At 34.4% G+C, this 20,495-nt stretch overlaps 3 protein-coding genes and 1 non-coding gene across 4 annotated transcripts; all 4 read left to right on the top strand.

The window, feature by feature from the left end:
- The first annotated feature begins 441 nt into the window (after nucleotides 1-441).
- On the top strand, nucleotides 442-3,894 carry Dpm1 (Dolichyl-phosphate mannosyltransferase subunit 1). The gene is made up of 6 exons (XM_076129453.1): nucleotides 442-573; nucleotides 731-859; nucleotides 946-1,156; nucleotides 1,538-1,728; nucleotides 2,461-2,544; nucleotides 2,929-3,894. Exons 1-6 carry the CDS (start codon nucleotides 518-520, stop codon nucleotides 3,062-3,064), a joined length of 807 nt encoding a protein of 268 aa, XP_075985568.1. The 5' UTR covers nucleotides 442-517; the 3' UTR covers nucleotides 3,065-3,894.
- Nucleotides 3,895-4,506: 612 nt separating this feature from the next.
- Nucleotides 4,507-7,039, top strand: LOC142982802 (uncharacterized). Its single transcript, XM_076129486.1, has 5 exons — nucleotides 4,507-4,773; nucleotides 5,806-5,949; nucleotides 6,143-6,221; nucleotides 6,484-6,677; nucleotides 7,030-7,039. The coding sequence occupies exons 1-5, from the start codon at nucleotides 4,520-4,522 to the stop codon at nucleotides 7,037-7,039; spliced, it is 681 nt and encodes a 226-aa protein (XP_075985601.1). The 5' UTR covers nucleotides 4,507-4,519.
- Nucleotides 5,231-5,319, top strand: TRNAY-GUA (transfer RNA tyrosine (anticodon GUA)). Its single transcript is given in 2 exon segments — nucleotides 5,231-5,267; nucleotides 5,284-5,319. It is a non-coding gene; the product is annotated as a tRNA-Tyr (tRNA).
- Nucleotides 7,040-7,239: 200 nt separating the features above from the next.
- On the top strand, nucleotides 7,240-20,445 carry LOC142982538 (heparan-alpha-glucosaminide N-acetyltransferase-like). The gene is made up of 10 exons (XM_076129073.1): nucleotides 7,240-7,597; nucleotides 10,435-10,654; nucleotides 12,911-13,034; nucleotides 13,533-13,709; nucleotides 14,162-14,333; nucleotides 14,737-14,810; nucleotides 15,001-15,131; nucleotides 15,540-15,707; nucleotides 16,173-16,396; nucleotides 17,343-20,445. The coding sequence occupies exons 1-10, from the start codon at nucleotides 7,339-7,341 to the stop codon at nucleotides 17,519-17,521; spliced, it is 1,728 nt and encodes a 575-aa protein (XP_075985188.1). The 5' UTR covers nucleotides 7,240-7,338; the 3' UTR covers nucleotides 17,522-20,445.
- Nucleotides 20,446-20,495: the final 50 nt, after the last annotated feature.

The raw sequence follows: 20,495 nt of genomic DNA, 5'->3' as shown, positions 1-20,495 counted from the left end.
AACTCAAATAGAACATACTCACTTCTTTTTTAAAAACAAAAACAATATTTAAACTGAAAATCAAACGTAACATAATCACTTAGTGATTTAAAAAGTTTTAACTTTTACCCTGTACTACAACCGTTTACTACCTATAGAAGCGGGGATTCCCTTAGCAAATAGAAATACCATAACTTATATTTAACAGGTGACAGTTACCACAGACAAATTAATTACGTACCAATACACGACAGTGTTCTTTATTCCATGCAAATCAATTTTTTGTGTTAATCATTGTTGTTTAACTACAAAAAAAAACATAATCATACATAAGGATTGGTATGCGGTAAGGGGTTAAAAGATTTCTTCCAAAAATCGATTACAATCGATTACCTATAAATCAATCGATTGTAAAAAATTATTCTTATAATCGATTAATCGATTATTAATAATCGATACCGCACATCGTTAATGTCCATTATCAAAAAAACTAATAGGTAATATCTTTTTCTACGTCAAGAAATCGGGACAGATATCGATGTTATTATCTCCTTTTCTATTTATCAGTTCATTTCTTTCGTGTAATTCGACAGTGTAAGTACTGCTAGTACCAAGTTGATCAAATAGCAAGAGAAATAAATACCTACGTTTACCTACATATAGCATTAAAAATACCGAAAATACGCGTCAACTTTTTCATCCACCTCTTTCCATTGTTTTGAGTTTCTGACATTAATTTGACATTTGACAGCATGGCGGCCACGGCTTCAGACTCCGAAATTACAAAGAGCGATAAATATACAATTTTATTGCCGACTTACAATGAAAGAGAGAATCTACCTATAATAATATGGCTCATTGTTAAATATTTGGATAACAGGTTACATTTTTTAACACATATTTCTCGCCTAAATTGCGAAATTACTGTCAATGTTTTGGTGAAGCTAATTTTGTGATGTTTTTCAGTGGGTACGATTATGAAGTTATTGTAATTGATGATGGAAGTCCGGACGGCACGCTGGATGTAGCCAGGCAGCTGCAGAAAATCTATGGCTCGAGTAAAATAGTCCTTCGTCCACGAGAAAAGAAGCTTGGATTAGGAACAGCTTACATACACGGCATTCAGCATGCGACCGGCAATTTTATTATAATTATGGATGCAGATCTCAGTCATCATGTAAGTATCGGATATCTGAAACAGTCTACGACATAATTTTAGAACTGTTAGGCTAGTTACGGTTTGTTCATATCTGTTCCAAATTGCATCATATATGTTGCAAGATAATTTTTTTAGCGTTACTTGTAGTACTACCCAGTGTTCGTATAATGAAATGGTTTACAAGTATTTTTTATTAAAGCATACACAATTTCAAAGAAAGTGAATTCTATTCTGTGGCTGTACATCAGCTGATCAAAGATCTACGCTTTTTCATGCTCTGATGGGGCAAAGGAATATTATTATGATAGTAGCTATAAAATTAATCACATCTACTATATAATTAGACCATTTAGGACATAGGACCTTTTCTAATATCTAATTTAAATACTTGTTTTTCAGCCAAAATTCATTCCAAAGTTCATTGAACTGCAACGTGAACATGATTACGACCTGGTCTCTGGCACTCGGTACCAGGATGGAGGTGGTGTCCATGGTTGGGACTTCAAACGCAAGTTCCTATCTCGAGCTGCTAACTTCCTCACACAGATGATGCTGAGACCTAGAGCTTCTGATTTGACAGGGTCTTTTAGGTAAGATGTGTTTTAGAATAATTTTACTACTTGTTAATGGTAGTTTTGTAGAATATGAGTGATAATGAGTCTCAGACTCAGTGCCTGGGTCAGGCAAATTACTAATAAATATATTTCAATAATAGCAGAGTTTAGTAACTTGCCTTGCATGGCAATAGTCTTGCTCCCTATTACATGGGACCAACATTATAAATGTAAAGTTTGGGTGTGTGTTTTCTGGTGTGATGCTACAATTTATTTAACAGGTATCTATGGTAATAGTAATAATAACATTTTATGGGAAATAACACACTTGGGTCACAGTGGTGCCGTTGCTAATTATATTTAATATACCAATGCCACCTGTGCCCTATATGACCTTTTATTACAATAATAACAATTGATAAAATACATTTATATAATATGTACCTGTGATCTTATACTGTATGTTATTGAAAATTTCTTAAGCACAGCTAAATAAATAAAAAAACAATAAATACTGAACATTTATTAAAAATGCCTGTTTTGACATTATATAGGTCTAAGAAGCCACTTGTTATTTGTAGGAATTTTGTTTACATTGCACATAATAATATGTGGTATGAGTGACTAATATTGATAGAAGATATCACTTCATAAAGTAAATGAATTATTGTATTCCAGATTTTTCTTTGCAACCATCAACAACACTGATGAACAATATAAAATGAAGATTAAAAATAGTAATAATTAAAATACTTTTATAATTTCCAGGTTGTACAAGAAGGATGTACTACAGAAACTGATTGACAACTGTGTGTCCAAAGGTTATGTGTTCCAAATGGAGATGATCATTAGGTAAGTAAAGGAAGAATAAAGATATAGATACTAAATGTAAAGTAAATGTAAACCCAGCAGAGTCCACCCCATTTTAAAACAATCCTGGGGTTAAAGTTTTCTGTTTTTTCATAAAAGAGTAACAAACATTACATTTTGTAGTATAAGTAGAATTTCGCACTTCTTCTTACTGTTGAGGATGTCTCCGCCCTTGGGTACCTACTGTGCTTGTGTCATCCACTGCTGCCTTACACGTAAAACAATATCATCCAACAATTTAACTTACAGCCTATCTTGCCAATTTCGCCTGTTTCATGGCCGCCAGTCTGTAACTGCTTTGTTCCACCTTCCATATTCACACGAGTCATAAAAAAATCTTATAATAACAAATACTTTACATTTCAGAGCACGTCAACTGGACTACACAATCGGAGAGGTGCCGATCACGTTCGTGGACCGCGTGTACGGTGAATCAAAACTCGGAGGCTCGGAACTGATACAGTTCGCTAAGGCGTTGCTGTATCTCTTTGCTACTACATAACTGCATAATAAATACATTCCAATTAAGATTGAATCATATATACGCGACTAACCCCTGGTTACAGAGGTGCATTTAGCGGTAGTTTATTATTATTATACAAACTGTCATATTTATGTAAACTACCGATATAAGTACCTCAGAATCCGGAGATTAAACTTTTAAGAATTAAGAACAGAAGTTATATAAGCGTGGCTAAGTAATTAAGTCGACATTGCCATCCAAATAGCTATTTAGAAAAAAATATGTTTCTATAATATACAAAACGCCAAACATTGCAAGATTTTCCAGTCGAAAAACAGGCTGGCAACTATTAGGTTGTCCGACACTTATCCATGGGTTATACTTACTGTTAGTCGCGTATCTTTGTTTAAATCATCAGCTGTGAACAATAACTGCAATTTGATTATAAAGTGAGCAATATTTTATATGCAGAGTGATAATTAACTGCTGTCATTGTTTTTAAGCTAAATATAATAATATTATGTTTAATATTAATTTAAGAATAAATACTTATTTTAAATACAGTGGGTTTAGTATTGCTATCAAATGGTTATAGCAACATTCGTGTTTTTGTTGTACTTTTTATTACTCGATTATTTTTTAATGCGGTATAGTTAGGTTCATTGCAGGCATAGCGTGCATATTTACGTTGAGCACATGAAAAGTAAAAATAAACTTAAAAAACCGACCAGCTCAGTCAAATTTATGTTTGAGTACATTTTGGCACAACCTGATTTTTGAGCAAAAAATAATGTCTGATAGCAATACTATTAACATTGTTTAGGGAGAGCTAATAATGGATTTTAATAAATTGATATTTTAAATACCTACGTATATTTTTTAATTAACCTTGCCGTAACTAAAACTTCTTATCGTCAGTAAGGTTCGCTAATTTACAACTTGGAAAATATATAAACAAGTGTTGGACCAATTGTTTAAATATATTTAACTTCTTTGACATCATTTTAACCTTAGGCTGCATACGGCATTTGGGTTAATTTATTTAACTGAATATATTTTTTATTGCGTTTTGAAATTAATTCTATGAAAGAAAAAAACGTTTTCATATTCGTAATATTGTAGCATATATGATTTGTTTTTTACTAATCGATTGCCTGGCGAATGTATTTATTTTTACTTTAAACCTATGTTATTTACCTATTTGTTTTCATCAAGACTCTGAAATATACATTAATAATTTATATACTGAATAACTATTATTGTGAAAAAATAGTTTTGCATTTGGAAACAGTAAAATACTGAGTTAGACACAAATTTAAGTATCCTAACATGAAGAAGCCCCAAACAATAGTATTAGCAATACAAATAACGGTACATACACATTTTATATTACCTCAAATGCTTATAAATCACAAACCAGATCCATATTTACACAGCCGTTTAACAAATTACAAAAATACCTTATTTAATTCAGTCGATTAGCTACAAGCGGCCATGTTGCTAATAATTTTATCTTGTATCTACATAATATCAGCTAAAGTTATTCCAAACGATATACAAAGTTTGGAATATGAAGGAGACGATATTGACAAGGATCGTCGTAATTATAGGCCGATTGGGTACTTTATAGGGGATCCTTTATGGGTTCTAAGGCTGTATAATGATGATTGGTTAGACCCTAAACTGAGACTTGGATCATTTGAGGAGGTTAAAGATTTTTACGCCGCGGCTGGACCAGCGATTAGGCGGTAAGTTATTTTTTTCTGAACATCACTATGTTCAGAAAAAAAAAAAGAACTTCGATACTGTTCACTAACAGTATCGAAGTTCTTTTTTTTTTAATTCTTTCTATGTTGAACTACGAACGAATGCTCGAATGATGTTTGGTTATTTTTTTTATTTTGTTGACACACCTGCGTATATTTAAGTAAACAGCGTAAATAAAAATAAACCGCTGTTAACTGCAGCCGCAACGCCGAAAATTTATTTTAGCGTTGCAGCATTAAAATCAACTTAACTTACTATCAACGTACTTAATAAACGTAAAAAGTAAAAGATTGCGACGTCCAAATAGTTTTAAATGCGCGCTATTATAATAACTATTTTTATTCAGGCTTACGCAATAAGCAATGCACTAAATACACCTTTCACTACATTATTATCTATTAAAATAATCTGATGAAAAAATTCAACATTTGTCTCGAACCTTCGATAGCTCAGTTGGTAGAGCGGTGGACTGTAGCTGGTTTAAAATTGACATCCATAGGTCGCTGGTTCAAATCCGGCTCGAAGGAATTCTTTTTGCGTGTTTATTTCTTTGTTTGAAGTCAGAAGTACGAAGAAAGGAAAATGATAAGATATAACGCTACGATAATAAATTGTTGTTTTAAACAAACGAGACATTGTTTACAGTGCCAGCTGTGACGTCATTTTCTGTTAGTCGCACTGACTATTTGACCGACATAACTTTGAAACAAAAATAAAGTTTTGTATCGTAGATATTGTTTCTCCTTTGTTGTCCGATAGAGTTTCAATGCGACAACCAATCATTAAATTGTGGGTTCGACTTATATGTCCAGTAAATTATTTCTGGAATTTTAGATTATATTGGAATATGTCCAATAGGTCTAGAGCTTGGGTAACGGGTCCAAAAACAAAAGACGAAGATAGTGATATATTTCACTCAACTTTTCAGTACATAGAAAGTAGGTATACTATTTAAACGAATATATTAAAGATAAGTACCTAATTCATAATAATTGTAATTTTCACGCTTTCAGTGCTCTCATTCACCGTCAGTTCTCAAGGATGAAGAAAAACGATCCCAAGCCAATAGAAACGATTACAGAACCACCTAATAACCAGACTACTCGATCTAATAGAGCGATACGAACAGACATACTGAAAATGCTCAACAAATTCGTGTAAGTATCAACCGATAACTGCCGACACTACTTTTCAATGAGCGCCTACGTAAAAACGCATCCTGTTAGTTTCAATTTTAATCCTGGCGGGTTACTGAGTAGGAAGTGTAAGGAAAACAAAAGCTTCTGATTAGCATCATTTTCAGACGAGTGAAAGTCAAATTTAAAAAAACGTTTTTTTTTTATTCTTTAGGTTGTCAACGAGTATTCAACCATATTCCTATGTAATTCAGGAAACGGATGAAAGGGGTTCCAATGATCCGTCTATCGTGGTAAGTAGACATTCTAAAAGTAGGTAGATCTTTCTGTAATGTGTTCTAGATAGTCGTTTTTCCTGTAAATAGGTCTTGTTCAAACAAGAACAAGACCTATGTCTTGTTCTTGTTTGTACGGTATGCAATTTCCTGGCATAACAATTATGGGCTCATGTGTATGCTTTAGTCACGGCTAGTAGTGCCAAAGCCCTATAAAAACAACTTTCTATTAATTAAATAAATATCTCGATCTAATAACATCAATTTTTGTGCGTTTCAGATATACTTTAAAGGACCTCTCACATGTTTGATAATAAAATACGGTCGATCTCGATGGAATTACATGATTGAAACCAGACCATTCCCTGCATGGTTCTCAGAACAACACAACACATTCGACGCCCCGATTAAAGTTCCTGAAAACTTAACGAATAGATTTTTCAGTTCGCTTTTGGATATATTGGAATTTCTCCTGTATGCCACAAACAAAATAAAATAGTACAAAGATTGAGTTTGCTAACGAAAGTGTTAATATAGCTAGATATTTCTAAACTAATCTTTTGATTTGTTTTCCCATCAACTTATCCTCCACGCTTAAACAATAAGATTTAGTAATAAGTGTATCAGGGTACAACCTCGCCATCTTGCAACATTGTCGGACCTCTCGAGGTCTCGATTCATCAGCTCGAAATAAAAAAAATATGCAAGTAGTAGAGATTTTTTTCATAAGTCTACAGGTTGTAAAAGTAATTGAGTTGAGGCCACAGGACATTTTGCTGTAACGCATCTGTTAAAAAAATCTATACATCTATCTAATTTGTTGCAGTGATCAGTAACTGTATGAATGATCCTATTTAAAAGTTTTATACATAGCTCACTTATAGTTATGTTGTAATACCTTAACAAAAAAGAGAGGTCAATTATTATGTTTCATATTATTTCTAATAATACGGGCAAAAACCTTCGTATTCAAAAAAAGTATGAATGAGTTATTCATTCGGTCTTTCATTCAGTGATGAATCACGTTGACGTTTCAATTCATTCGATTTGCAAATTGTTTTTGTGAATGTGCAGTTGCATTGTTTTTGATCAAATTATTCTGATTTCGCGAAACTGATGTAGGATACCCGTAAAAATGTCGTTTGGATCCTTTGAAAATATTGGAGCGTTCAAAAGGGAGTGCAATGGCACGAGATTGAAGTTTGATCAGGCTTGTTTACTAATTTCTGGTCAGTCTAATCATGAACCAGTTTTGTTTTCGAGCCAATCTGAAGAATGCGAAGGATGTATTTTGCGGGAACGGGGCTGGATTCCAGAATCTGGCGAAATAGTACTGAATACAACGAGCCCGCTGAGATATGCCATCAACAACACGAATGGGCAGATATGCAGTGGTAAAGTATATAATATACTACACACTATTTACTAAATATCTTTGTTCCGCCACCTTTGTCTCGCGTTTCATGTATCTTTCGACACTTGTAACGCAATTTTACGATTGCTGTCCTGTAATTTACTGTTGAAACATAAATCTCATGACTATGAAGTGACTGTTATCATAATCAACTAGAGCCATTATTTTAGCATTTGTTACAAGCATGAGTCATGGACAACTACCCATTTCTGGTTGGTTGTGAAAGTTTTAACAAAAACAGGCATGTTTTCAGTTATACAACAGACAATTCTGAATGTTTTATAATCAACAGTACAAAAGGCAATTATGATGACTTATGCAGCCATGTCTAATGATATAGAACCTGCTTTTTCATTTTGTTTGAGGTTAAAACTATAGTTTTAGTAGATAAATAACCAATAGAAGATATTCTTGTTAAAACCATAATACCTAATATTAGTAAAAGTATCAAGTATATTTTCAATCAAAACTACAAAAAACTTTTAGTACTCTAAATGTACAAAATACTGCTCATTAGTTGTACTTAAGTTAGACCTTTTTGGATGCTAAGTATATTTACCTTGATAATACACAAACAGTGTTTTTAAAAATCAGCTATACCACATTACTGCATTGGTTTTAAAAATTGAGATTTACTGCACTTGTAGATTGACAAACTAATTTAATTTTATGGGCTCAATTCATAGTAATATCATATTGTTTTTCTAGTTTCAATGTCAAATATTATACCCCTACAAGAATCTAAAATTAACTAAAACTAAAAACTAGTCTGCTGTCTACATTATTGCATTTTTAAGCAGCAACAAATAATAATTTGTCTAAATCAATTTGTACATACTTACTTATCCTTCTAAAGTTTGAATACCTACCACTTTATCACAAGGACAAAAGGTTGAAAATCCAACAACAACTTAGCACATAAGGAAGCTAATTTGTTATATACAAACATAACCTTTTTTATCAAAGTTCAGTCATGTGATTCATTGGTTTATGATAATTAAATGAATGCATTGTCAATAAATTATATTATTCAGATGTTTGTGAAGACCTACTTCTATTTACTTTGTATGTACATGATATCTAAATTGACTTATGGTTGATAGATTATCTTAAGTACAATTTAAAGTACATAATCTCTTCCTTCATAGATCATTTAATGATATATACCAAAATTATTCTAATTATTTACACAAAATTATAGGTGTCCTCAAACAACTTGAAAAATGTATACTATCATAGTAAACAATTTTTAGTTTAGATTGTAAAGAAAATGGCTTGACAAAGAGAGCTATTCTGCATCTAATGCATGATTGGTAGAACAGTCTTATAGATCAGTCAAAATATTTCAATACATGTATAAGCTCATGAAACAATAAAGTACTATTTTCCCTAATGTTGACATCTGTTCTATAATACCGTAATACAAGGTAAATCAAAAAGAATAAATATTTTACTTCAAATATTTTATTTAATTTTAACAATTTTAAATTCTCGCAATTTGTTCAGATAATATCCAAAGGAATATTATAATGCAAAGATTAATTTACTTAAAGTCTATTTGTTTAGCTGGCGTTTCGATCGAATTGCATTGCATCATTATTATATTTGCATTAATGTTTACTACCTAATGCAGCCAATTCAGGTCGGACAACATAATATGCTAATATTATAAATGCACAGCTTGGACATTTGTAACTCAGTCAGGCTTGCTATACACACACATTCGATTTGGCATTAATCAACCAAGTCGGGCAGCAACACAATATAAAAACTACCAAAACGGATTTTGATTAAATAATCGTACACAGATAAGTTTAAAATGTAGATTAACATGTAGTTTGCTTTTTAACCCAGGAAATCTTTTGATGCGGTCACAGGCACAAGTTAGTGTTTAAATAATCCTAAATTTTGTATTCACCAAACTGGTTTGTTGTAAACTTAAGCAATATTTAGTCATGTGATCGGTAAACAAGTTTGTTCTGTTATATCGATTTCATATGAGCTTCAAACTGTGTCATATCTATTATTAAAAGTTTTGGTTTACATCAAATAAGGGTTTTAAAGCCTTTTTGGACTTCTTGAAATTGATTATTTATGTTTTCTTTGAGAAATTGAAAGATTTTGAGAGAGCATTATTTTAGACACTTGGCATGTACATGGTATCTCAAAATCGTAGTTTTGAAATATCTGATAATTTAAGATGAGTTATTAATGCACAAAATCTCTAACTAATTTCTTTCGTATTAAAATAGGTTAGTATTATAGTATTTTATATAAAACGTTATAGTTTACAATGCAAAGACTATTTATAAAACATCATTTTATTATCAAAGGTTTTCGCTCCTAAACTACCGCACGTCGGTGTCGAACCACTAGGGAAAATATAATATACCTACTAATTCAAGTGTACTATCTGATAACAGATCTAATAACAATAACAATGAGTTGCATTTACCTTGATCATTATTAACCTACTTTGATATTTAATTTATATAGAATATATTATGTGTATATAATATTTAAATTAGTATTTTTCGTGAGATTCTATTTCATATTGATGTGCCATTTTCAAAAAATCTAATATTTGGTTGTTGTGGTACCTCTTATGTAACGGGACTTCTATAAACTTACAAACAACGCACACAAAGTACAACCAGACTCATCTGTTAATCTATCAAACATTTGTTTCGTATCGGAATCAAACACATGTCCTCCCGACACTCTGGCTGAAGGGGGGCAACAACCTTAACAACTACACTATAGAATAGTAAGAATTCATATTATTTAATCAAGTAAATAATAAAAAAACTTTTCCAGGCGAATACCAATTCGGTGAGTTCGGCAAATACAAGCTGAACCTTTCCGACGTGAAGACGGACACGTGCACGCCGCGCATGACGGACGAGCCTGACGCGGCGTACCTGCCGATACTGACGCTCGTCGTCATACTGCTGTTCATGGCGTCGCTCTGGTACATCGTCAAAGGCATCGGCAAGAGAATCATTGCGGGGCGGTTTTACGCTAGATATTTCGCTAGGTAAGTAAATTCTGTGCCTTTAGTGAAGATGCATAAGTCCGATTTTGACGAAAATGAGTTTTAGTATAACAAAATGTTCAGAATCTCTCGATTAGTGAAAACAGATATCGTTTATCTTTAAAAATGAGAGTTGGCAATTTGCAAAAGGGGTTAATTTACATTTAAAATATTGCAAAGTGAGCTGTAAGTGCATTCTAATTTATTCATCTCTCATCTTCGACAAAATCGGATTTAATTGATATCCTATTTCACTAGAGGCACAATTACTGACACTTTAATTTGTGTACCCTATCAAGCATGTCTTCCGCTAAGCATGTAGTCTGGAGCACGTTCTGACTAAAATGCGTACCTCGTCATGCATGTAAAAAAAAATACCGGAGCTGTCAAAAGTTTACTTATCAATATACATCAAGCACGTCTTCTACAGAGCATGTAGTCTGGAGCAAGTTCTTACTTAAATGCATGTAAAAAATGCATGCGTCGTCAAGCACGTAAAAAACTCGGATTTGACAAAAAAATCATTATAAAATTACGTTTTATCTCAGGCTCGTCCCCTTCAAAGCACGTACCCCGTCGTGTACTTCGACACTCAAGTGCTTCCACACTACTCAAGTGTAGGTACCTTATGTATAAAAGGGGTAATACTACAATAAATTTTTAATATTACTACAATAAAGGAGAATGGGCACTCCTGGGCGGTCGGCGGCCATTCATGAAAGTAGTGTCAAATTAAAGTAATGATAACTAGGAACAACTTTTACTAAGAACGTTTCGCTGCAATCCTTTCAGGAAACAATATATTGACATGTAAATATAATGGAATTTCATAGAACAAATACAATTATTTCGTGTCTGTAATGCATTTAATGTTGTGTAATAACGTTACATCTTCTTATAACGATTGCAATGCCATCAAAATGAACAATAATCGTAACTCATATCTATCTATCATATGGTTCACCCAGTTTCAAAGTTGTTCAAGCCGCCCGAATATTATCTTAGTTGACAACAACCGGGACCGACTTTTTACGTGCCCTCGGAAGCACGGAGAAGCTCAGTTCAAATACCACAATGCGGTCACCCATCTATAGAATGACCGCGCCAACGGTTGCTTAACCAACAGATTGTTTACCGACCAGTGAGCGCAACTGGCTATGAACGCCTCGTTTTTAAGCTGAGCATTCAAGACAGATAAGTCGTCTCAGTGAATATATTATAGAAGAGCAAGATGTTTATTTGTTACGATATTTATATATTTACATGTTATGATTGTTCGAATATTAATAATGTCTACATTTGTATGCAATAATATAAATAGTACTTTTTATTTAATCTCCGAATATAAGCCAAAAATATGTTTTTATACTATTAAAAGTGCTCAAAAACAAAAATGTATTTTGTTCGTCATATAAGTGCGTCGCGGGAATAAAACTTCTACACGGTAATTATAGGACTAAACCACATTAAAAAAACAAAAAATCAAGTTTGGCCGCGGATCGCCCAGGCTCCATACTATTTTGCCCATTCTCCTTTGGGTAATATGCAGTCGTTATTTAAAGGATGATAAAACTTATAAATTTCATAATTACTGTGCGAACGTAAATGGAACCGCCGGGAGGGGACGCCCTAGAAAGACATACACAGATCATATCGGTGATGTCTTGCAAAAAGGTCATGTACTCGTAACCGGCGCGGTCCTGTGTGACGAGGTGTATGTATAATCAAAATCAATTCAAATAAAATTCTTCCGGAACTCCGAAATTAAAAGTAGCGTATGAGTGATTCTGGGTGTTCAGTTACCTACATACCACATCGTAACCGGTTCGTCGCATCGTAACAAAAATCCAGAGGGTCTATCCCACTAGTCCCGTTGAGTTGTCCCGTGACGGGACAACTGGCACTATTTTGTCCCAGTTGTCCCGTCACGGGACAACTGGCACTATTCTGTCCCAGTTGTCCCGTGGCGGGACAAGTGCCACTGTTTTGGTCGCAGAAGTCCCGTTGCACGGGACGGGACTACTGCGACCAAAACGGGACAACTCAACGGGACTAGTGGGATAAACCCAATCCAGACATACTCACAAATTTCGCATTTATAATATTAATACGATTTATCGTAACCGGTTCAGTTGTATTTGCGTGAAAGAGTAACAAACATCCGGACATACTCACAGACTTTTGCATTTGTAATATTAGTAGGATGTATGTAATATTTGCCATTACCTTCTAGTATTTGATGTTATAACATTGTTTCAGAGAGGACAATGAGTTGGGCTCGGAGACGCGCGTGCTCACCACTGAAGCGAGCGTGCCTCGCTCACCGACACGCTCCCGACTCCGCTCACTTGACATCTTCAGGGGATTCTCTATAGCACTTATGGTGAGCATTCAAACTGCACTTTACTATTAAAAGTTATAATGTGTTACTTTTAAAAGATTGCATTATGTGACAAGTCCGCTTACCTTGAAATAACTAAGACAGTACTTTATTATTAAACGTTGTAATGTGTTACTTTAAAACTCTTGCATTGCACGTTACTTATCTTAATATAGATATCTAGAGATAGCTATGACAGTCAAGCTTAAAACCATGATCAGCTTTTGCCGAAACGTCAAGCAAATTCATGGTAAATATAACACCTGATCGCATTTGTGTCTATAATATATGCTTACAAATACATAAAATATGTGTGCTGTTAAATTTGATCCAATATTTTGAAATCCCATGAAAAAATCAAGCTGAATAATGACAACAGAACAATAGAAATATTAGCATATTTAAATATAATTGAATTTAGTTCAGCCTACATTCTTCCCTTCTATTTCTTAGAGCAGTAAGGCTAAACATTTTCTTACTAAAACGTAATATCTTCTACAGATCTTCGTGAACGCGGGCGGCGGTGGTTACGGCGTGTTCAGTCACAGCGTGTGGAACGGTCTGACCGTGGCCGACCTCGTGTTCCCGTGGTTCGCCTTCGCGATGGGAGAGGCGCTGGTACTCTCGCTCAATGCCAGGCTTAGGACTGCCATGCCTAGACTTACGGCTTTGCAACAGGTAAGTTATTGTATAAAGGTGCAGGAATTTTGATTGGTTGTAGTGATCTCAGAAACTGCTGGTCGAATAATGGTAAATTATAGACTCAAGTGTCATAGGACAACTTTTTCCAAGAATTTCAAGCTAAAGAATCTACGGGGATAACATAGAAAAACCTCTGCTTTAACACAACGGAATTAACCTTAAACTTTACAATTTACAACGTCCAGTTCATTTTTCGCTTTACGATCAATACCTTACACTTAATTCTGAAAGTAGTAAAAAAGTAGAAAGTAGTTCGCAGTAAGTAATAATTAAAACCATCATAATAATTAACAAATATTGAAATGTTTTTATTAAATTTGCTGTGAACCTTCATGTGGGCCAATACACTTACTGACCAAATAGTTTTAGCTCAATGTAGTTATTTTTGTTGTAAGTTTAGACTAAAATAACGTTTTCCATCATGTCAGATCGCTCGTCGCTCGCTGCTCATGGCGCTGCTGGGCGTGGTGCTGAGCTCGCGCTGCGTGTCGTGGACGGACGTGAGGGTGGGCGGCGTGCTGCAGCGCCTCGCCGCCATGTACCTGCTGGTGGGCGCGCTCGAGTGTGCCTTCATGAGGACCAGCCAGAACATCACGCCCGGTCGGTACTTACAGACATCACTAACCCCCGGTTTCTGAGCTACATTTAGCGGTAGTTTATCTATTCAATAGCATTAAAACTCATACAAAATAAATGTTATTGAATAGATAAACTACCGCTAAATGTACTCAGAAACCGGGGGTAGCAGCTCTAGAAAATGGCCCCAGACACTTTCCAATATCATAATTTTTACATGCTAACTGTATGCATTAAAATTTCAATTTATACTAATCTCATATCCACTTGTATAGCATTAACTTTAACAAATGCTAAAATTTAAAATGAATGTAGGAAATGACAAAAAATTATAACTGAATAAAATATGTAATGCATCAAATCAATCAATCAATCTCTCGAAACTATAAGAGCTTTATATATTTACGGACATATTATATTGTTTCAGGTCGTTCTCTATTCCGTGACATCAGCGCTGGATGGCAGCAATGGTTGGCCACTCTCGTTCTTGTGGCTATACAGGTTTGTGAACTATAATAAAATAATAAAAAATAGACGAATCCATCACGCTCTCTGAAAGTGTCAGAATAAAAGCACAATGATTAAAGTACATATTTCAGTCCAATTTGTGATAAATAGGTTAAAAACTATGGTCTCCAAAAGTCTCTAAAAAGTTCAAGTTTTTTATAAATATCTTTTGTGTGTGTACTAGGTGTGCATAACCCTGCTGGTGCCGGCGCCTGGTTGTCCAGTCGGCTACATGGGACCCGGAGGACTGCATCTCTCTGCTTACGGGAAAAACTTGACCAACTGTACTGCGGGTATCGCTGGATATATCGATAGGTAAGATTTATGTTTAAAATATACTTTCTTTTACCGAATGCCTTAATTCATTTCAAGATTTTCTTTTATTTATTTTAAATCTATTTTTGACTTGCTCTTGGTCTATTCTCGTAATGAAAGGGGACTAAGTTTATAGTGAGGTCTTGAGCCCACCATACAAGTCTGACGTGGGTTGAAGACTTTGCACTCTTCTATGTAGGTATCTTCTGGTTTACATCCTATAACTTTAAATATACAAAACGGAAGAGTGACCGAAAAGTAAAATAAAAGTTTTGTAAATAGTAGGCTTATTTTATATTTAGTTATTTCTAAAATATACGAAAGCTTGCCTCTGTAGTTACCTAAAGGGATAACCACTTTCTGATTAACACCTTTTTTTTTATCTATAACATGCTTTATTTTTTCCAGAATGATCCTGGGCGAGTCCCACTTGTACAAGGGCGGTACGTTCAAGGACATATACGAGACGACACAGCGCCACGACCCGGAGGGACTGCTGGGCATCCTGTCCGGCGTGCTCGTGGTGCAGGCCGGAGCTCATGCTACCAGGATCATGCTCGCTTATAATCATGCTAGGTAATACCGTTATGTGCTTATTTGATGTTTTTTTAACTAGGTATATGATTGCCATAAGAGACTGTTTATAAGTCACTATCATAATATTAAAATTCAAAATTATTGTTAGAATTTTTATGTACATTACTTCGAAAGACAAAATTGTGGCCGGTGTCTCAATTTTATGTTCTTAAATTATATTACGGCGCTTGAATCATTTGAAAGAGGTGGGTTTTAGATGTTTAATTAAATATTTTAATTTTTTTTACCTCCAAAAAGTAGGCAGTTTCATATATGTCTGTAACTCTGTACTCACAATTTTTCGTTTATCGGAATGATTTTAAGCTATAAAATCAATTTCAACCAATCTTAGATTCCAAAAAAGGCATTTACAAACAGTCATTCAAAAGCAAATGCAGTAATGTTTAAAATCTATATCTATGGAAAAAAAGCGCGATTTTATATCTATACTATCTATTTTTTCAGAGCTCGTATAATGCGCTGGGTGTTCTGGTCGCTAATGTTCGGCGTGGGCGGCGGCGCGCTGTGCCTGTTCTCCAAGAACGGCGGCGCCATCCCCGTCAACAAGAACCTGTGGTCCGTGTCCTACTGCCTCGTCACCTCGTCGCTCGCGCTCTTCATACAAGCCGTGCTGTACTTTGTAGTTGATCTGAAGACCAAGTGGGGTGGTCGACCGCTGTATTATGCTGGTAAGTTCTTCTTCTTATCGTATGGTTAGTGGTCAACCTAGTGTCAAAGTTGTTCAAGCCGCCCGAGGGCCTTTGACATGGCTTAACGACTGTTATCGTAGTAGATAACAACCGGGACCAACTTTTAACGTGCCCTCCGAAGCACGGAGACGCCCAGTTCAAATACCACTATGCGGTCACCCATCTATGGAGTGACCGCGCCAAGGATTGCTTAACCCACAGATCGTTTACCGACCGGTGAGCGTAACTGGCTATGGGCGCCTCGCTGGTAAGTTGAAATGTGGATTATTTTTAACTTGAATGCCTTAGTTATCCCATCTCCCTCGATTAGGAAGGGGCACTTACCCTGCAGTGGGGCAGTAATGGGTTAAAAAAATGCCTCAGTTGCCCGGTTGGTGGTGTATGCGATTGTCGAATATAAATTCTGCGATCCAATTCCGAATTGGGCCAAAACATTTTTGAGTTATTGATTGTTTTTTCGTCAAGGAATCCTCAAACCTTGAAAAATATATCTGTCAAAAGTAATTGCTTAGAGATAGAAAGTTGAGGTTGTAGACCTCCGTGTCTTAGAAAGCATGTAAATTCGTCAGTTCTCAACGGTCGTATCGAATACCGTCGTACTGGGCTATGAAATATATTGAATAGTATAGATACATACTTGAACACTATAAATTCTGTACAATAGAATGGGTTGCCGTTGCCGAATACTGATTAGGGAGACATTATAATTACTAAAACCAATTTAAACGCAGTTTTAATGTAGTTAAGCCTATTTTTTCTATATTTTTCAAAAAGCTACCATTATCCAAAATATATTTGAACTAAGTTTTATAGTTTCGTTTTCTTGACTGGCAAAATCTGGCTGTAATTTATAAAATTATAGAAGCCTACGATTAAAAAAATATCTATTTGTGCTTGCTTTTAACTGTTATTTTTTGTATTCTAGGACAAAACGCGTTATTCCTGTACATCGGCAGCGAGCTCCTGAAGCGCAACTTCCCGCTGTACTGGCGCCTGCACGCGCCCACACACAGCCAGCTGCTCGCCGCGCACGCGCTCGCCATGCTCATATGGCTCGCGGTAGCCGTCGCGCTGCATAGGAAACGTATCTTTATTACATTGTAATAAAGAGTACTGTCGTGTGTGTCTCTTAAGACCTTTTGTCACCGATTCGATCTATATTTCTATGTAAGGCTTGCTAGATACATATTCGGTTCGGCCTAAATCGGCTTAGCCGGACGGTAAAATCGAATATGATGTGAAAAATGTTCGGGAAAAGTGCCGAACCGAAAATGTGTGTAGCGTAACGTTAAAATATCGTGTCTATGATCTTAATTACATTGTGATAAGGGGTACTGTCGTGTGTGGCTTTTAAGACCTTTTGTCACCGATTCGGTCTATATTTCAATGTACTAAGGGCCAATATCTTGAGAATAAAGTGCGGCTTATAAGACCTTTTGATCTTTATTACTTTGTGATAGAGTTTAAAATAGAGAAATGTGTGATACAATACGACTTGTCATCAATTTTGGATCTTTGTTACACTGTAATAAGGTGTATTGTCTTGTAAAGTACGTGGTTTATACGACCTTTTAAAACCACACCCCTGATATCATCCGTGATACTATGATGAAGTGTATAGTCGCGTGGTTCATGTAATATGTATTTGAAATTGATCTTTATTCCTTTGTATTAAGGTTCAATATTATATCTACCTGTAAGATGTCATTTATACGACCCTCTGATCTGTAATACACTAACCCCCGGTTGCTGAGTAAATTTAGCGGTAATTTATCTATATAATAGCGTTTTAACTCATTTAAAAACGCTATTGAATAAACTACCGCTAAATGTACTCAGATACCAGGGAAGGATATGCTAGTAAAAAGCGTCTTTTTTCGTCTTTATGATACCAAAAGCTTTTAATTTTGAGCCTTATTACACTAATATAAAGATCAATGTTGTATGAGAAATAAAAATATATAGCCATATGATAATCGGCTTTATTGCGTAAACGTAACACCTAGTATGGCATATCAATATTTATACGCTAAGGGACTATAACTAAAATGTATATTTAAGTATTGGTATCGAAATTGTTGCCTATTATCTTATATTATACGAGATTTAACTAATCATGAAGACCACGGCCTGTGTAACCTGCGTTTATACGTTTAACTTATATCCATAACAATCACGCTGGTTGTATACGAAAGTGAAGGCAAATAAGTATGGAATACAACCATTTTTCGCTATTATTATTGTTAGTCCCTTGTAGTAAGGAAGCCTATGTCTATATTCCGGACACGTCGCCAAACTTGTGAATCTTTTAATCCATACTCAATCACGTCTAAAATACTGAACCAATTTGCTTAAAATGGAGATATTTGCTGATTATGGAGATATTTTGATACCCGCAAAAGGACATAGGCTACTTTTTACCCCGGGAAAATGACGAATTCCCATGGGAAAATTTAGGTGGCGGACTAAGTTGCGAGTAAAAGCTAATATTAATTAAGTAGAAAAGACGCACTTCGTGATTTGGTAATTAATCCTTAGACTTCGTGATCAATAATTGTTAATTGTATACGCTACAATAGTCGGACTTAAAATGGGCGATTCGCAGTAATTCTCGTCTAATATTAGATAGCAGTCGTACATCGCGATGGTCTAAAAGTAATGTAATTGTTACCTAATTGAACGCCAAAATAAAAAGTCCTAATCGACCTAAGTAATGCGTGAAGTATTTAAAAAATATTTCGTAAAGTAATTATCTAATTAGGCATTGAAAACTTAAAGAAAAGTATCAAATTTATTGCTCAAATTGAGAGATTGAAGAAATTAGCCAATATTATTATGAAATCGGTGTTTTTTGTGATTCTTTTTGGTTAGTTTTAACATGATATCTTTAAATGGGGTACGTAGATGAAAATATCTTGATTGGTATAACATTTTGACCTACAGATTCCCGAAAAAACAACTGCCAACATTTTGCGTAGTAATCAAAAATCGGTTACCCCTATTTAGAGATATTTAATTGAAACTGGCCATTCGTGAAACAATTTATTGCCTATTAAAAATACGTCAAAAACGTAATCGTTCTTAATGTTCATCAAAGGTATTTCTTATTATATTAAATCGTATTTTTATAAAATTCAGGCCTTTTTCTTTCTTTAAAAATGATTTGCTAGGATATGAAAATGAATAAATATATTATTATGTGATTGATATGATAAATACTATATTTTCTTACTTTTGAGAAGTGTGACAATCACTAATTAACCACACTGCACTTTTCACAGCATTTGTGTAAGTATCTAACACTATTTATATTGTTTCAATGTTATTTTTATTTTATCACTATTTTATCCATCAGTAAATAACATTGTATCTTGTAATGTATAAAAAACAATAATATAATAAAAAGTAGTTTAGTCGTATTAATAGATTTTTCTAAATAAAAAGCCAGTTATTTTATTTTTGTATAGTTGCGCGGGAAATAATAAAGGCTGCCATATTGAAATCTCAGTAAAATTCATTTCATTCTCTTTTTTTTTTTCTTTTAGGCTGAGGTTATAATATAATTAAAGCAATATGGTAGCCTGAAATATTTCCCGCGAAATTTTAGTTTCTTTTTATCGCCTGTAGTCAATGGTTTAGTTCATTATTATGACTTAATTATTAAAAATATTTTATCAAGTGTTTTCAAGACAATAAACGTAAGGTATTAGAAATCATTTGATGAAGTGTTGACTGAGGACATATTTTATTATTATCTTTGCCATTTATTTGAATAAAAAGCTTGGATATAATCGTAATGCCTAGTTCTAAAACTAACTGAACTGCAGTTATACATTTGTTAGGAGATATTAATAAAATAAGTCCTTAAAATATTATAACTTATAGAATTTATGTACTTGAACAATATTAGTTTATTTAAAGGAAAAAATACACGAGAATTGGCGGGGAAATAAAGACCTTGTAAAAACTGTATTTTTGTCAAATCTCAATATAATTTCACGTGATTATAATAAAAAAGTTAACTTTAACACTGTTGTTTTGTTGCACACCATGAACCCCCATGGCCACGTCACACAGA

Source organism: Anticarsia gemmatalis, chromosome 22 (genome assembly GCF_050436995.1).
Source record: "Anticarsia gemmatalis isolate Benzon Research Colony breed Stoneville strain chromosome 22, ilAntGemm2 primary, whole genome shotgun sequence".
Lineage (NCBI taxonomy): Eukaryota > Metazoa > Arthropoda > Insecta > Lepidoptera > Erebidae > Anticarsia > Anticarsia gemmatalis.
This window is presented reverse-complemented; position numbering and strand designations above follow the sequence as displayed.

What these genes read in the sequence shown, in the direction of transcription:
- Dpm1 (XM_076129453.1), top strand. Translation starts at nt 518, where the DNA reads ATGTTATTATCTCCTTTTCTATTTATCAGTTCATTTCTTTCGTGTAAT. An exon ending in CTTTCGTGTAATTCGACAGT is followed by an intron (nt 574 to 730) that starts GTAAGTACTGCT and finishes GACATTTGACAG; the next exon opens with CATGGCGGCCACGGCTTCAG. An exon ending in ATGCAGATCTCAGTCATCAT is followed by an intron (nt 1,157 to 1,537) that starts GTAAGTATCGGA and finishes CTTGTTTTTCAG; the next exon opens with CCAAAATTCATTCCAAAGTT.
- LOC142982802 (XM_076129486.1), top strand. Translation starts at nt 4,520, where the DNA reads ATGTTGCTAATAATTTTATCTTGTATCTACATAATATCAGCTAAAGTT. An exon ending in GCTGGACCAGCGATTAGGCG is followed by an intron (nt 4,774 to 5,805) that starts GTAAGTTATTTT and finishes TCACGCTTTCAG; the next exon opens with TGCTCTCATTCACCGTCAGT. An exon ending in AAAATGCTCAACAAATTCGT is followed by an intron (nt 5,950 to 6,142) that starts GTAAGTATCAAC and finishes TTTATTCTTTAG; the next exon opens with GTTGTCAACGAGTATTCAAC.
- LOC142982538 (XM_076129073.1), top strand. Translation starts at nt 7,339, where the DNA reads ATGTCGTTTGGATCCTTTGAAAATATTGGAGCGTTCAAAAGGGAGTGC. An exon ending in CAGCCAGAACATCACGCCCG is followed by an intron (nt 14,334 to 14,736) that starts GTCGGTACTTAC and finishes ATATTGTTTCAG; the next exon opens with GTCGTTCTCTATTCCGTGAC. An exon ending in TCGTTCTTGTGGCTATACAG is followed by an intron (nt 14,811 to 15,000) that starts GTTTGTGAACTA and finishes TGTGTGTACTAG; the next exon opens with GTGTGCATAACCCTGCTGGT.